The 17,866-nt window shown below is 38.5% G+C and overlaps 1 protein-coding gene across 2 annotated transcripts in view; it reads right to left on the bottom strand.

The window, feature by feature from the left end:
• The window catches only part of FGD6 (FYVE, RhoGEF and PH domain containing 6), a 110,971-nt gene that overhangs the window by 4,764 nt on the left and 88,341 nt on the right, over positions 1-17,866 (bottom strand). For both annotated transcript variants that reach the window (XM_002919242.4, XM_019799675.2), the window contains exons 14-20: positions 17,549-17,628; positions 11,078-11,180; positions 10,415-10,561; positions 9,485-9,587; positions 7,788-7,915; positions 2,775-2,903; positions 1,787-1,935 (exon numbers count right to left, since the gene is read on the bottom strand). In XM_002919242.4, coding sequence (XP_002919288.1) covers positions 1,787-1,935; positions 2,775-2,903; positions 7,788-7,915; positions 9,485-9,587; positions 10,415-10,561; positions 11,078-11,180; positions 17,549-17,628 — 839 coding nt within the window. The remainder of the gene's footprint in view (positions 1-1,786; positions 1,936-2,774; positions 2,904-7,787; positions 7,916-9,484; positions 9,588-10,414; positions 10,562-11,077; positions 11,181-17,548; positions 17,629-17,866) is intronic.

A 17,866-nucleotide genomic window follows, 5' to 3' on the forward strand; every position in this document is an offset into this window, starting at 1 on the left:
TGGGAAATGAATACATTTGCCAAGGCTTTTATTTCAACCCCTTTTTTGCTTTTAAGAACACCAACTTTGTCTCTGTCTCCTCTCTTAACTCCCTGGGCATCCATAGTCCAGACCTGTTCTAATATTTTCAATGAAAGAGAAGCTAACATCTGATCTACTTCAGTTGATCAGAATTTTGCATGCAATATAAAGTGTATAAAAAAAGTGTCTCAGTCTTTCCAAAATTCGTTAGTCTCAGAGTTTTATCTGACAATACCCACAGCTGCAATCATTTATAAGACACTTGGAGGTAGTCTTTCTGTATCTCCCTAGTACTGTAATTGCTTCTGAACTTACTATGAACATTTGAAATCACTCAATTTAATTAGTAAACATAGCCTATAACAGATTTACCTCAAATTTCAAGGACAGAATTTTCAAAACTTTAAATGCAAATGGCACAAGTTATAATTAAAAAGTCTTTTAAAAAGCTAAAAATTTCCATTAAAATTAATATATTTTAATATTCTGTAATGTGTAAAAACACCTCCATATTAGTGACTTCAAAGAGAAACTTATAATTTATTCTGTATTAATTCTACATTACAAGTAAGCAGATTTCCTTCACTCAACTAAATTTAATTGTACTGAGGTTTTTTCTACCTTGTCAACTTAATGATATAAACAAAAGATGTATATTCAAAAGAAATAATTTTTATCAGTTTGATGATGAATACAGATAAAAAGCATGAGAAATGTAATTCCTAACAGAATATTAGAACAATTACTCTTTTATCCAGGGTAGTTTTTATAGAAAAAATAAAGTGACATAATTTTAAATATCCTTCAGTTCAATTGAAAAAGAATTATTTGGAGTAACAGATACCCACTAGATATCCTAATATAGACTGAAAAAAAGTCTTACAGAGTATCTGTCACATTGTACCTGATTAATATTCAGGAACATATAATTCTGGTACATTAATTCTAACTGCCTTAAGACAAATCTTGTTGACTTAAGGCATTCTTTTTTATCTGCATGCACATTTTAAGCCTATTGAGAAAACATGAGCACTAAACAAAGTAAAACGTGAAACAAAAATGTATAACTTGTGAGGCCAAAATAAAAATCCCATGAAAGGTCTGGTGAAAGGTAAACTGCACTGTTTTGTTTACAAAGGACCTGAATTTCACAGAGATATGCTCCTCTATGTTAAACAACCTCATGACATCAAAATAAATATTCTTGTTGGAATTTTGAAAAGACTGTTTAAAAAAGCCTTTACCATCTAAAATGATATCCATTTCCTTCTACTCAGTTATCGGGAACAGCATGGGAGTCTCTTAATGCGTTTGACCCTCTTCCCAAAGAAGTTAAGATAGCAAGCAGCTGTTTAAACTCCCGCTGTTCCATGGCACGATTGAATCACTGGATTGCCAAAGTCCTGGAATGTTTTAAGAGATGATCCTTACCCTCATTGAAGGAGAGGTCAGATGCCTTAGCTTCCTTTCCTTTAAGCAGAGCAGCTGAATTCATGCTGCTTCCTCAGAGGTCATGTATAGACGAAATATTCTGGACAGAACTACCTATTTTCTTTTCCCCTCTGCCTCCTGAAAATATTCCAGATCCTCTTGCCTGTTCTTAAAACAGTTCTAAAGACTTTGAAAAATACATGAAATCTAACCAGTTTGGATCTCTGATTTAAATTCTTAATTGTCCCCACACATGAAAGTAGGTTATTTTAAAATCAATCATGTAACAACTTGAAACTCATGTATAAAAGAAAAATATGTCTAAATTACTTACTTCTGAGCTGAGTGAGCATCATCTGCTTTGAACACATAAAATAACATGTTTTTGTGTAGTAACTGAAACACTCTAGACTCTGAATTCTCATCTTTGACTTGAGTGACAGTGAATCCTAGTAGAGGCTGACTCTCCAAAGCTGCCACGTCCTAATTTAAAAAGACACAAAGGGAGATGGGACTTTAAATTGGTAACAAAATTCAGATTTGCAAACTCTTGAACTGTATAGCTATAATTTAATTTCATATACACACATATATAAAACAATGATAATTCTTTGTTTTTCATTTTCATTTATTTTTCATTTATTCAACAATATTAAGCCGACCCTTCCCAACCTACCTCATGAGCCAGACACTGTGTTAAACAGTTTTCAATGTGTTCACATCCATTGAGTATCACATATTTCCCTACAACCACTGAGGTAGGTAAGTTTATTACTTTCATTTTATGGATGCAGAAAACAAGTTCAGAAAGGTAAGTGATTCACCCTGTCCCACAACGGAAAAGCTTGGCTCCTAGAGCAGTGGTTTTTTATAGGATGTTACTGGAACACAGGGTTATCAGATAGGAGAAAAGGGTAATATTAGAGCAAATAGCCAGGCACTGTTTATAACCCAAACAAAGTCTATCTTATCTAAGCTTGAGGCCTCATCAATACAATCTGGGGATAGTCAAGGGAGTGTCAACCAGGAGAGCTTCCAGAAAGGATAAGAACCTTTGCCTTTAGTGAAGTTCTTAGTAGTCACGTGACACCAAAAAAAGTTACATTTTAATATAATGGAAAATTCCTAACATTTTACAGTAAGAGCTCTAGGACACTGTTGACATTAAAAACCACAGCAACAACATCTTCCCCTCCAAAAGCAAAGCAAAACAAAAAAAAATATACACAAAAGAAACAGATTAAACAAATACTGTAATTATTTCCAACTGGCATTATAAAACCAGACCCCACAATTACTCATCTTTAGATTTCAGATCTTACCTCACTTGCAGCATATGTATACAGCACTTTATTTTTTATGACAAACCACAAGTGTTTCCAAGGTTTTTTATTGCCCTTTGATCGGTACAAGTAGCCACTCATGGAAGAATCTTCTGTGTTTGCTGATACCTAGTAAGCAAACCCCATATATAGTTTAATAGTTTTCAAACAAACAAAAGGTAACAAAATTGCTTTTGATCACTGATGCTGAAAGCAATAACCATAATAATATAATGTTTCAGAATGAAATAGTTTATTTTCAAAGTCTGCTACTGTTTAAATTGAATACTGTCATTACCGTGGGCATAAAATACCCTTCTGTTTAGAAGCAAGTCAAGCATTGGGGCCCCTGGGTGGCTCAGTCAGTTAAGCGTCCAATTCTTGATTTTGGCTCAGGTCATGATCTCAGGGTTGTGAGATCACTGGGTATGTAGCCTGCTTAAGATTCTCCGCCCTTNCCTCCCCCCCCCTTTTTTTAAAAAAAAAAAAAAAAAAAAAAAGCCATGCCAGCAGCATTCTGCCTGGTTTAATTGAGCTTGCATGTATGTATGTCTTTGTGGTGTCACCTGTGTTTTCTGGGTTGCCAGAAGAAGAAAAATAATTCTAAAGATCAGAAATGCTTTTTGAAAGTTGCGTTTTTGGGACTGTATTTGTTGTTTACTGTTCTTCGTATTTTGCAATGTTAGGGAAAATTACTTAAACCTTTAACTCTGTTCCTGAAATAATTTTTTGGGCTTATAAAAACTATTAACAGAGAGGTAAATGGAAAATTCTATTATTTGTCATGATTTTAAGGATTAGTTTCTGATCCTGAAATTTTGGTCTGAGAGAAGCTTACTTTGCTTCATAAAAGGATGAAAATGTCTTAATCTCTAGGCAAAAAGGTAATAAACTCTTAATGATTATAATCTGGCAATCGAAACTTTTCTTTTTTTTAAACATAGAGCAACAGAGAAATAAAAAGCCAAGTCTAAGAATCGTGTTATTAGTAGAATGGTGAACAGACGTTTTGTTTTTTAAGATTTATTTGAGAGAGAGAGAGAGACAGTGCTCAAGTGAGAGAATGCAGGGCTCTATCCCAGGACCCTGAGATCATGACCTGAGTCAAAATTAAGAGTCAGCTGCTCAACCAACTGACCCACGCCTAGAATGGTAAACAGACTTTTAAGAGGGTTCCCCATGATCCTTGCCTCTGATAATCACTACTGTACAGTCTCCTCCCCGTTGTGTGTGTGGAGGACCTGAGACTTGCTCCTAACCAATAGAATATGGGGAGGATGATGGCATGTCACTCCCATGATTACATTACGTTCTGTAAGACTCCATATTGCTAGTAGATGGGCTCTAGAGACTTTCTCTCATGCTGGCTTTGAAGAAGTAGTTGTCTTGGGAGGCTTGTGTGGCATGAAACTGAAAGCAAACTCCAGGCAAAAGCCAGCAAGAGGCCAGGACCCTCAGTTTCACAACTGAAAGGAAATGAATTCTGCTAACAACCTGAGTGAGCCTGGAAGTAGACCCCTCTCTAGTTAGCCTTGCAATGAGAACTCAACATTGGCCAACACCTTGACTGTGGTCCTGCAGAGATCCCAGCTAAGCTGTGCCTGGACTCCTGAGATAATAATTGTATGTTGTTTTAAGCCACGAAGTTTGTGGTAATTCGTTATATGGCAACAGAAAACAAATACAGGTGGATTCTATGAATTTTAAAAGTCTACTTTTGATCATGTATTAATTATATTTCTTACAAATTTTATGAGAAATGATATATTATTGCCTAGTGGAAAATTTAATATCTAATGTTAAATTAGAAATATCTGTTAAGTGCAAGTAAATTTGTATAAAGACATGACACCCTTGTCGAAGACAACCAAATGACTTTTTAAAAATTAGAATGTTTACATTCAAATGAGATTTTGCTTAAAATGTAATTACATTGTGATACTACTATGTACTTATGTGTTATTATCATTGATCAAGGTATTTTGTACACTCCTCTTTTGGAATATTCTTACATTAGTTGATTAACTGTAGGAGAATATCAGTCACAATACTGGATAGTCATGCATAGCCCTCTATTATCTTTTTTTAGAAAATATTTTATTTATTTATTTACAGAGAGCACGAGCAGAGGGAGGGGCACAGGGAGAGGGAGAGAGAATCTCAGCGCGGAGCCCGACATGGGGCTTGATCCCACGACCTGGAGATCATGACCTGACCTGAAATCAAGAGGTGGACGCTTAAATGACTGAGCCACCTGGTGCCCCTGTCCTCTATTGTCCTTTTAAAAATAAAATTAGTCTTGAGCAACTTAATCACATGAGTCACAAAACTTTCCTTCCAGTGATTTGATTAAGTCTAACTCAAGAGACATAGCCTGCCATTACTGAGGCTCTGAATGGAATTCTAAACACGAGGAGTTTCTAAAAATGTATTGAACATTACTGAATGTTCTGAATGTACTGAATAAAAACACAACTTCCCAGTTCCTCAAAAAGTTAAACATAAATTACCATCTGACCAGGCAATCAATTACACTCCTAGGTATATTATTAAGACCAATGTCCACATGGCAATATGTCCACACAACGTTTATAGCACTGTTATTCATAATAACCCAAAGGCAGAAACAACTCAGATGTCCATCAACTGATGAATGGATAAATTTTGGTATATACATACAATGGAGTATTATTCACATATAAAAAGAAACAAAGTACTGATACATGCTATAACTTAAGTGAACCACTAAAAAACTGTGAGAAGTGAAAATAGCCAGACACAAAAGGTCACCTATTATATGATTACTTTTATTTTTTTAAAGATATTATTTATTTACTTGCGAGGGAGAGAGAGAGAGTGAGTGCACAAGTGGGAGAGGCGGGGCAAAGGGAGAGGGAGAAGCAGACTCCCCACTGAGGAGGGAGTCCCAGTGCTGGGCTTGATTCCAGGACCGAGACCTGAACCAAAGGTAGATGCTTAACCAACTGAGCCACCCAGGCACCCTCGTATATATATTATATATTTTTAGAAGAAACTCTACACCCAATGTGGGGCTCAAACTTAGGACCCCGAAATCAAGAGTCACATGCTCCACCCACTGAGCTGGCTGGGCACCCCTGAATTGTATACTTTAAATGGTTAATTATAAGTTATGTGAATTTCACTTCAATTACAAATAAAAAGACAACACAGCTTCCCAAGTAGAAAACTTTCACTTTTATGGCACTTAACCGGATAAATTATTTTTCCCAGTCTGATTGCAAAGGAGAAAATAGTGGTTCTCAAAATTTAGTATTCATCTGAATCAGAGAATCCTTGTTAAAGTTTCTGATTCTGTAGAACTTGGGTGGGGCCTAAGAATTTCCATTTCTGTAAGTTCTCAGGTGATGCTAATGTGCTGCTTTGGAGGACAATTTGAGAGCCAGTGGAGCAAAGGAAGAAATGGCTGCAGTCAGGAAGTAGAGGTTTGACAGGGGAAGTTCTGTTTGTGTGGTTGGGTGGAAAGATGTACCAAATGCGACTGGAGTCAGGCTGGGTCTAGTCTAGACTAGAAATAGTTTTGTAACTAGCACATTGGAGTTTAGAACGAGAAGAGCAAATTTAAGAATTATATTTATAAACTGTGACATGAGCATGGAGAGGCGAACAATTATAGAAAACTGAAAACTATTTCCATTGGTTAAGAACCTTAAAGTTCTGAAAGTCAATTTAGATTCAGGAATTGAGTAATGGAAGAGACAGTTCAGAGTACTAAACTGGCTTAACCAGTTTAAGAAACTTGGCAATTAGAACTTTTAAGTCCTCTTCTTACTATTTCATGAGGCTGGCTATGAATCATTTCCTAGTGTTTAAACTACCATGATGGAATACACTCAACTTTACATAAAGAACACAATCTTTTTAGCGTTGTTTGCTTCCACTTTTCATGGTAGAACACCTCCGGAGTAACCAAGTAAGAGAACAAAATGTAAAACTCTACTCTGCTGGCCACAGAACTGGTCGCAGGTGGAACTAATTAATAACCTAATAAAAATAGAGGTGGCTCAGTCAGTTAAGCTGCTGCCTTTGGCTCAGGTCATGATCCCAGGGTCCTGGGATCAAGCCCCACATCGGGCTCTTTGTTCAGTGGGGAGCCTGCTTCTCCCCTGCCTGCTGCTCCCCCTGCTTGTGCTTGCTCTCTCTCTCACTGTGACAGATAAATAAATAAAATCTTTTTTTTTTTTTAATTTTTTTAAAAAGTGGAGGTGGCCTAGATACGCAGTGCTATGTGTTACCATACTGAACACTTGAATTCGAGGAGATGGGATAGGGTACCGGTGGTGCCTGTGGATTATGCCACTGGCAGTTCTAACTGTGCAGACTATCCTAACTTTTACAATTTTTCTTTTAAGTTGAAAGGAAAGACAATTCACTATCAGTGCAGCTGTCTATAGCCAACCAGTACTTACAAACAACAAACTGTGCAGATTAGTAAATGCTGATAAAGTGCCCAAAATATTCTAGACTTCTTCCTTCTGGCATGGGGTCTCCTCAAAGTAATTTTAAAAATCCAGGTGTGTTGGGATGCCTGGGTGGCTCAGTCAGTTAAGTGTCTGTCTTAGGCTCAGATCATATCCCAGGGTCCTGGGATCGAGTTCCGCATCGGGCTCCTTGCTCAGAGGGAAGCCTGCTTCTGCCTGCCACTCCCCCTGCTTGTGCACTCTCTCTCTCTCTCTCCTGCTCTCTGACAAATAAATAAAAATCTTTAAAAAAAAAATCACATATGTCTAAATTATCTTTACTTGCTGCCATTGCTATAAAACGTTCTCCAAACCTTTCAACTGCCATTTTCTGAATGATTCAGGTCATATGGGAGACCAAGCAAGAGAGTGAGGCATCAGCCACATCCAGCACCAGTATTAAAATGTATGTCTTAATAGTAGTGGGAAATGACATCTTCCTTTATGGAAGAAAAACAGTATATTATATGCATATGAATAATTCAGATTATATCAGGTTGCAAGTTTAACTTACTTCTTTGAGAGCAGCTGGGATTTTTTTCTGTTTCCTCCCTGATGGAATACTATGTAAGACTGATGATAAGGCACTTGAAGGAGATTTGTGATTTCCGGGAGATCCAATCTTCGGAGAATGCTGGTGATCTAAGACAAATCAGGCACACTTATGTAGCCTGTGGTAAGTATTTTGCAATTCAATTTAATTCAGATCAATAAACACTGTTGCATAAAATATCTATGGAAGGATACTTGAGAAACCGATGACACTGAGACCCCCGGGGAAAAAAGATGGATGGCCGGAAGTTGAGAGGGAGGAAGACTTTCCACTCTCCACGTACTACCAATTTTAAATTAATTATGTAAACTTCCCTCCTGACTTGAAAAAAAAATACCATGAACAGAATCATTTAGTATCTAGATATATGACCAAATAAGATTATTATAATGAACAAAGTGTTAGAAAAGGGGCTATGACAAGATCAGGAAACCATTAATTTTGAGTGCAGAGGTTCAGGGAAAGCTGGGGAGAGAGTAAGATATTTGAGTTGGCCATTAAGATATAATAGGAGTTTGCCAAGTCAAAAAGAGGAGGATGAACACTCCATGAAGAGAGGTCAGCATAAGCAAAAGCAGAGGTATGAAATTAGATCATCTATTTGGAGAATAATAAGGTTGAGGAAAAAAAGGCTTGTTCTAAGGAATGTGGGCTGTTGTTTAAGCCATGGGAAATCAAAGGTCTTTTAGGCTGGGAAATGACAGGAGCAGATTGAATTTAGAAGAAAAAAGTCTGGCAGTAGAAAGGAGGAAGGATTTGCAGCAGCAGAAAACCTGTTGGGAAACTATGACAGCTGTCTAGATGAAAGATAGGGCTGAGATGAAGAAATCAAGAGAAAGGTCTTCAAAGATAAATTAGTCAAATTAACTGCCGAAAATGGGTGTGGATGATTAGGGAAGAGGATTTTAAAAAATGAATGTTGGATGTTTATAGCCTGTATGATACACCCAGAGAAAAAAGGCAGGAACAAAAAGGTCAGTGAACGATTAGATAAATATGTCTTCCTGGACAATGTATGTACAGTTACTATTACTCTATAAATATATGGATTCTGAAATAGCATGCCATCTAGCTTTATTCACTGAGACACTCTCAATTGCTGATGGAAAGCTATTCTTTGTGGAAATGTTTGAAATTTAGATCCTATATATAGGTTTCAGGAATTTAACTAAAACGGAGCAGTCCTGCTAGCTGCATTCACCTTAACTGTGGAGATGGATACCTGCAAATAATGAGCAGGCAGATACGATTCATCATTTTGTATTTGGTGAGAACATTTAGATATACCATAAAACCCCACCAAATCAGTCCAAGGCATTACAAATAGGCTAACAAAGGGCCACCCAGTGTATGTCCACAGAGATAGATAAAAACGATTTGTAAAGAGCACACAGTTGTGAAACTGGAAACTTCAAAATTACTTGAAAGTTAAAGTTTCCTTGTAACTGTTTTAAAGCATTTCATCCTGTAATTACACTTCTACAAATAGTATCCTATTAGTTAAGAAAGCTTAATTAAATCACAAAAGCAAAATTCTTATTATTTTGAGATGAGTTTCACCCATCATACTGCTAATGCACCTAAGATGATTCTTTCAGAAGGCTGTTTGAAAGCATCTGGGAATAAAGGAATTTATTAAATCTTTACTTATATATTACCTAGTTTCTGCAGTTCTTGGAAACAATGTTCACATACTCTTGCTGGTTGATTTTTCAGGTAATCTAAACCATATTTATTTGATGAACAAGCTTGGCATACAATCTGAAAACACATTGAATTATTTCACTTAGAATAACCTCAGTATCAAACCATCAAGTATGCTACAACAGATTCTGCTGTCTACCTAGAGTGCTTTCAAAACCTTTTCTCAGTCACTGACTCTCACTAACACCTCCGTGGAGTTCAGGCCTGCAGTGAACTCACACACAGCACCACAATGGAAGATGAAGAGGCCACACACTATGACTGAGTGCTAATTCCATAAAATAAAATACTAACAGCATTAATGTGCGCAAAATGTTTAGAACCGTGCATGGTGTGCACGAAGGTCTCTGTTAGCTGTACTTATCATCATCGACGTTGCCCGTCATCGTCTCTAGGTAACCACAAGCACGTCTGCTACGCCTTTACCAAGGAACTGGCCCTCTCCTAAATGCTCTCTAAATAGACCCCCTTTAATCTTACGGTAACTCTTTGACGTCATTGTTACTATGCTCATTCGACTAATGAGGTCATGAAGGCTTAGACGCGTCACTGGCGATAATTTCAACACCGAAAGTACCTCTATTAAATACTTAGTATCTAGATAAAGGTAGTTTAAATAATTATCAGTAAATGTGGGAGTCTAGTTAATTGTGAAAATTTTTTAATGAAAATTATCTATTACTGACATTCTATAATAACCTTGGTAGGTAGGGGTAAGTTCCCTAAAAGATTGCCCTATGCCTAAATATTTAGAGAAAATATCATCCATGATTCAGTATCTTTTTTCCCCCTGCCATGATTTACAGGAGGAAATATGCTTCCTCACTATGTACAGCCTGGAGCTATTAAAAATCACAATGGAAACGGGTGTCAACTTCTCCAACCTTCCCGCAGGCCCGGCAGTGGTGTCGTCTCCAGGTCAGAGTAAATTCACTTGTGCAGATCATACACATTGTGGCTCTGGTATCAGGGATCCAGATGGGAGCCTTTGATCCAAGAGGACTAACTTCCTCTTTATTTTCGGAGTCAGCCTGTGGAACAACAATTTTTCATTACCTCCATGCACACAGAGTGCTACAGAATTGAGCCTTTTTTTTTTTTTTTTTTTTTTTGCAATGGCGGCTTACAAAGCTAATGGTGTCATTAAGGATGTGGGATGAATGATAGGCTATTATAGTTGTCATATTCTCAGGATATTATGATTAGCTATATCCTAATAATCCTTTGCTGCAAAATTAACTTAAAAAGATGCCCGTGGTAGTGCCATGACAGCTGATTAGTTTCTCCCTTAAGTTACACTGTATTTCCCCGATTTTTTACAATGAAATTTTACAACCAGAAAAAATACGAATGCACTATATGTTATCACAGACTTGCAGTTAGACATTAATAGGACATTTAGTTCTGAAATTATACCCACACATGTATCTTTCTGTGAAACACATGTTGCTTTTCTAAACCCCTGGGAAAAGTTTCTTTAGGGTAAAAACTGTTGGAAATGCATGGGGAAAAAAAAGAAAAAGAAAAACAAGAAGGAAAAGAAATACCTCATCAAGACTCCTACTAGGACAGAATGTGATTCTTTTTTTGGCATACTCTTCTATTGACCTGGAAATCGCTTCTAGCCATTCATCCCTTTCTGTGGCAGAACTGTTGGGGGCAAAAGAAGGTTCCATCAACCAGATGTCAGCTTTTATTCTTTGCCTTTTTCTTCCTTCTTCTCCTCCTGCCATGGCAACAGATTCCATCATCCTCCCCAACAATGCGAGTCACAGGCAGGAGCTCTGAGGTTTGTGCGCACAATCAGAGCAGGCATTAAAGAACACATGGCATTTTAGCAAACACAATGCTTTTTTTCTTCCCAAAAGTACTGCTTTATACTTTTGAAGTCCCTTAAATTTGGAAGTTTTTTTTTGCGTGGTTTAAGAGCTAGTCATACAATTAATAATTATAACCAAAGAATTTCCTAAGATAGAATCGTAGAATTTAAAAATATTCCAAGGAATCAAGTTTCAAATCCAAATTTACAACATGGAATAGTAATTATTTTTAGGTTACTAAGAGTTGCTAAAAATTTCTAGAAAGGGCACTAGAGTAAAGGAAACATATACTTGGTATCACAAACAGATGTTTAGGGAGTGGTTAACAAGGGAAAGGGCCTGCAGTTGCTGTTAGGACTCCCCTACCTATTCATCCCATCCTGCTTTCTCTGTTCCTACCCTCAGGTCAGCAGGAGCTCCAGGATTCAAATCCAGACAGAGAAAAGCCAAACAGGGGGAAAGCGGGAAAGCCTGCTCAGAAAAAGGCATTCTTGTTCTGCTGTAGTGCAACCACACCTCCTTCCAAAAAACTCTGGTGACTCCAAATCATGGCTGATATCAGCACATTAAGTTCTGAATACTCCAGAGTGAGAGGCACATTTTAGGTTGTGTGTGTGTGTGTAGACAGAATTTAATAATCTCTCATAATAAAATAAAATCTATCATAATAATGGGAATGTGATTGTGTAAGGAAATGTCTATTTGTTTTAGAAAGGCATAGGAAAGTATGTAGGAGTAAAATGACCTGATATCTGAGATCTGTTTTGAAATACTTGAGAAAAAATATTTTTGTGGCAGAATCTTGGTTAAGTTTTGAGTCTGGGTGACTGAATATGCAGTTTCATTGTATTATTCACTCCAATTTTAAGAATATTTGAACTTTTAGATAATATTTTTATAATTAAAAATTCCATTATGCATAACGGTACAAGCAGGCGTAATTTGTTATATTTTGATGAACAAAGAGCAGGTCAGGAGATACTAAAAAACCACTTGCCTTCCCCACAATAATTATAGTCAGAAATTTACCTTCCTGCTAAATGGCTTAAGCGCCATTTAGAATATGCCCTCATATGGATATTAAAAAGTAGAAATCCACTTTACAAATACATTTTCAAAACTAGTATATTTCTCAAATTTTCATTATACATCAAGAATAAAATAGAATAGACAGCTCTTATTTCTCTAAGCCAAACAAAACCTGCCTCATTACCTCTACTGCTCTACCATTACTGACCTTACTAGTTGCCATTTATTCAACAGTTACTACATGTCAGCCAACTGTGCTAAATGCTTTGCAAATGTCATAACATCTCATCCTCAGAGCCACCCCACGGAATATACATTGGATCTTACATCCCCTTTCCCCAATACCATCACTATCACCAACCAGCACCATTTTACGGATAAGCAATCTGAGGATTTGAAATGTTAGATAATTTGCTTTAGACAACAGGCCACGTGAGTTGGTATCAGATCCAAGTGTGGCTAAAGATCGAACCCTTCACCACCGTGTCACTACCTCTGTTCTCTGAACTATGCTATGAGAATATATGCTCAAGCTTCCAGGTAAACATTCGTAAAATAATACTGTCCCTCCTTCCCTCTCCCCTTCCTCTACTTTTCAGTGGAAGAGGTAAAAGAAAGCAGAGAGGCAGATGGTTAATTTGAGAATTGCCGTCTGATTTCCTGGAGCCCTGGGAGCATGTGGAATGTGATTTGACTGTGCAAATCATGTCACATATGCTGTTCTTTCATTTAATCATTCCTGGCTCTTTCTTGTGTGGGGATCTGCCAAAACAATGTTTACCAGCTCTTGATAACACATTTCTCACAGACCACACACATTTGCCTGCAGTATTGAGTGGAGACATTCTAGGTCTTCTTTTGTAACACAGTTAGCAGAAGAATCAGCACCTTCCTCAGTTAAAACCACTTAAAATGCAGTTAAACCAAGTATTCTTTTCTTTATGGAATGTGTGCATTACCCAGAGAGCAAATTTGTATTAAATAAGCACCATTCTCCCATTGATTGGAATGCATTCCAAAAAACCTCCGATAAAAGGGGTTTCTGGATGTTAGATCCTGCCACACTATTTACTCCCTGTGTAACTGTGGAATGCTTTTCTGAGGTCTAAAGGCCACATCACTTCATTTCAATTCATCTGAGTTGCATTTAGTAGGAGCCTACCGAGGGACAGGTACTAAGCCATGAATACATACAAAACAAACCACTTGTAAGGGCTCATATCTAATTGAGGTGAGACACAAAAACAAGTAATTACTGCATGATACAAAAAAGGTAAGGTAGAGGAGGAACAAAGAAGCAGTAAATTACCTTATTTAGGTAGCAGGGAAAGCTCTGCAGAGGGGATGAGTATGTTAGGACAGGAAGAACTGAGGAGTTCAACAGGGAACCTCGTAGTGTCTCTGTGCACCCATGCTCGGCCTCCTAGCTTCAGTTATCTCCTCTAAGCTGATGACTCCCAATTATATGCCAAGTCTGGGCTCCCTTCTAACCTCCAGATCCTTACAGGCACTGCCTCATTGACGGCTCCACTTTTTTTTTTTTTAAAGTAGGCTTCATGCTCAGCCTGTACCCCAGCTCAGGGCTTGAACTCATGACCATAAGATCAAGACCTGAGCTGGTATCAAGAGCTGGACGCTCAACCAACTGAGCCATCTAGGCCCCCCGATGGCTCCATGATTGATAGGCACCTCATATCCGATATGCACATCTGAAACTAAAGTCCTGACTCTTCCCCCCCAATGTTGCTTCTCTCCCGGCGCTCCCTATCACAGGGAATGGCACCACTACCCAATACAGTGTACAAGTCAGAGACTCGCTCTTAATACCTCTGGCTCTCAACCCCATGTCCAATTAATCATCTTCTTTACTTCCCCTCCCAAATCATTTTCCACCTAGCAACCAACTTTTAAAAAGGCCAATCTGATCACATCATGCCCTTGTGCAAACCTTTCAGTGGTTTCCTGTGGCTCTTTGGCTCAAGACCAAAATTCACAAGTTCTGCATCAGCTTTCTCCCGTCCCTCCAGGCTTACCTTGGTTTTCCCTCTCATACTCTATGTTCATGCCATTCTGGTCTTTCAATTCTTTCAATCTGCCATGCCCTTACCACCTCAGGGCCTTTGTACACATTATTCCTAATGACCAGCAGCCTCTTCATTTCCTCTTTGCCTTGCTATCCAACTCCTACTTATCTTTCATAACTCAACTGACACAGCAGGTCCTTCAGGAAGCTATCCCTGGCTGCCCTTTCTCCACCAAAGTTAGTTCAAGGTTCCTTGTTTTACAGCCTCATAGTACCTGGTAGATTTCCTGTGTACTACTCAATCACAATAATAATTGATTGTGTTGACATTTTGCTAAGCGTATGTCTTCCCTAACAGACCGCAAGGTCAGGGAAGGAAGGGCCCTTTTAATTCTCCACATTATCCTGAGGCCCAGCACAATGCCTGGTCTATGGTAGAGGCTCCATATTATTTACTGAACGAAGGGATGAACTCCAGGCAGAGGCAGCTGCCTGTGCAAAAGGCAAAAGGATGTGAGGGAGGCTGGCATGCATGAAGAATAATCAGATCCATGCTGGCAGAATAGGCCATGCTTTGGTGGGGGTGGGGACAGGGAGAATGGATGGAAATCAGGCTGGCAAGGTAGACAGGACCCAGATCACAGGAGGCCTTCTCACCTCCTTCCTACATGTTATACGGTACCTGCTTGCTGTGGTTGGGAGGGGCTCAGAAGGAGAACATGGTACACTGGTGGCATTCAGTATGCATCAGTTCCCTTTCCCCCAAGCCACCTTAATCCTCCCTTGGAAATTTACTCTCCCTTTATCAAGAACTTTCCGGCTTTCTCGTTTTTCCTGCATAATTCATATTCAATCCATCAATAATCCTATTAACTCTACCTGATTCTGACCATTTCTTACCATTCTAATCCAAGAGAGCATCATCTAGCCTCCTACCTGGTCTCCCAACTTCTACTCTAGTCTCTGATGGTCTATCTTCTACAAAGAAGCCAGTGTCATCTTTAAAAATATACATTAGATCATACCAACTCTTAGCTTAAGACCCTCAGACGGTTTCCCATCACACTTAAAATTCCAACGACCTTACTAAGGTCTAAGAGGTTGATCTGGACATCCACATATTTACCTGGATGGCAACCAAAGAACAAGGATTTACCATCGCTTCCTAAATTATTTAGATTTTAATAAAATGGATTTTTGTTTTTACTAAAGCATACTTTTCATTAGAATATTTAAGTGCAGCTGAAAACTTAACTTTCATATAGGTACTTTCTCTCTGGATATTTGAAAATCACTTTTTTTTTCTAGATTTTATTTATTTGACAGAAAGAGAGAGAGCACACGGACACATAAGCAGGGAGAGCAAGAGAGGGAGAAGCAGGCCCCCCTCTGAGCAGGAAGCCTGATATGGGACTTGATCCCAGGACCCTGGGATCATGACCTGAGCCAAAGGCAGATGCTTAACCGACTGAGCCACCCAGGTGCCCCAAAAATAATTTTCTTGATTTTAAGAACCAAGCTTAAGTATTTGCCAGGAGCCTGCTGCATAGAGACTTGATGTTCCTTGTACTTTTGTTCAAAATAAAAAGAAACAAACAAAGGGTCTCAGCTCCAGGTGTCCAAGAGTTTACCATCACTCTCCAAATATTAATATGTAGGATGCTTTAAGTACCCCCCCAGAAACTTCGTGCTTTGGCTGGTAGTTGGCTTTTCACAAACCTTGAACAAACCCTATTTGTCTTCTCTCATCTTGAGATCTGGTGTCAGGCAGCAGGCCACTGCATTTCAGAAGAGTGACAATGACACAGGCAGCTGCTCTTGTCCCGATTATGGGAAGTCAGACATTTGGTCTGAGTCCTTGACATCCATGGACATAGGCAATATTGTGATGGTTGAAAGCATGACTTTCAGTGTGAGATACACCTAGGTTAGAATTTGAGCTCCCTTGCCTATTAGTTGTATAATCTTAGATGTGTTATTTAACCTCCCTGAGCCTGCATTTTTCTCATCTGGAAGGTCAAGACAACACCTACTCTCCTAGTTACCATGGAAATTAAAAGACAAAGTAAATCACAAGTTCACCATTGTGCGTGATGCCAGGTAATAAATGGCTCCAGTTAGGATTCTTGCTGCTACTAAGAATTCCAGTTGATTTTACTGGTATGGACACAGCTGGAAGTAGGTTGCCTGGGTTCAAATCCTGACCCTGATGCTTAATAGCTGGATGGCTTTTTTCACCATGAAGTGAGTATAAAATTAGTAACTTACTTTACAAGGTTGTGAAGATTTAATGAATGAAAACGCAGAAAGTGCTTAGGATAGTGCCTGGCACAAAGTAAATGCTACGTGAGTGTCTGCTACTATTTTTACTACATTAAAGGTTAGGTTTGAGAGCTGCCCAGACTTGCTATACCAGTCCAGCAGCAAAGCATGCTGTGGCCATTGGTGTCTCTCCCTATATCAGCCAAATCCTGCCAAACAGTCACTCCTGCCACTTGGCCGGTAACTCAGTAATGTACACATGTGAGTCCTATATCTTTTGGTTTCCTTGGCACTTGATTTAAATAATGGTAATATATTCTGATTTACACCTAAGTCACTGCAGGTTCCATTTTGAGGCAATGTGGTATCATAAATAACAACAGATTTAAAAGTAAACAATTTCTCTTTGTATCCTGATTTTGCCAGCTATGTGTCATTAAGACAGAAATCCGCTTTTTTTCTAACTTAGTCTTCCTCATTTTTAGTGAGTTGACACCTACCTCATAGGCTTGTTATGACCTTTCAATGTTATGTGAAAACTTCCTAGTGAATTATAAAGTACTAGGTGTCCTTAAAAACATTAGGTGCCATTGTAAAAGGTTTGAAATGTTCACTAAAGAAAAAAAGGGAAAAGATCAGCAAGGCGCTTTTCAGCATTATTATTCTCTTCACACGAACATTTTTACCTTTGTGGTTCAAACACATTACTGGATCAGCAGACATTTTACCTACATGGTCAGACAAGAATAAACTCCATGGTTTTAGGACCAAAAAGAGGGGAGAAAAAAAGTAAGTCTAGTAGTTAACCTAAACGTAGAAAATGCTGGAGATGTAGGACCCTGTAATACTGGCAAATGTTCACACATACAGATTTCAGAATTTACCTGGCTGAGAGGATAAAGGAGCGTTCTACACTTTCAATCTTTAGTTCATTCTGATATGCTTCTTGAGTGGGTTTTCTGACCTTAAAGAAAGCAAAACAGTTTGAGCAAATTCAGCCTATTGCAAACCTCATCTCCAAAGCATAGTTAAAACTGCTCAATGCCCTGGCTGCTGTCAGCCACCAGCAACCTTCATAGTCAACTTTATCTACCACGACTCTCTCTCATCTGCTCTGTCTGCCAGAGTTAATTGCCTATATATACACATTGGCCCAACTTTCCCACCTTCAAGCCTTTGCTCACACCAGTCCCTCTACCTGA

This window comes from Ailuropoda melanoleuca, chromosome 15 (genome assembly GCF_002007445.2).
Source record: "Ailuropoda melanoleuca isolate Jingjing chromosome 15, ASM200744v2, whole genome shotgun sequence".
In the NCBI taxonomy this organism is placed as follows: domain Eukaryota; kingdom Metazoa; phylum Chordata; class Mammalia; order Carnivora; family Ursidae; genus Ailuropoda; species Ailuropoda melanoleuca.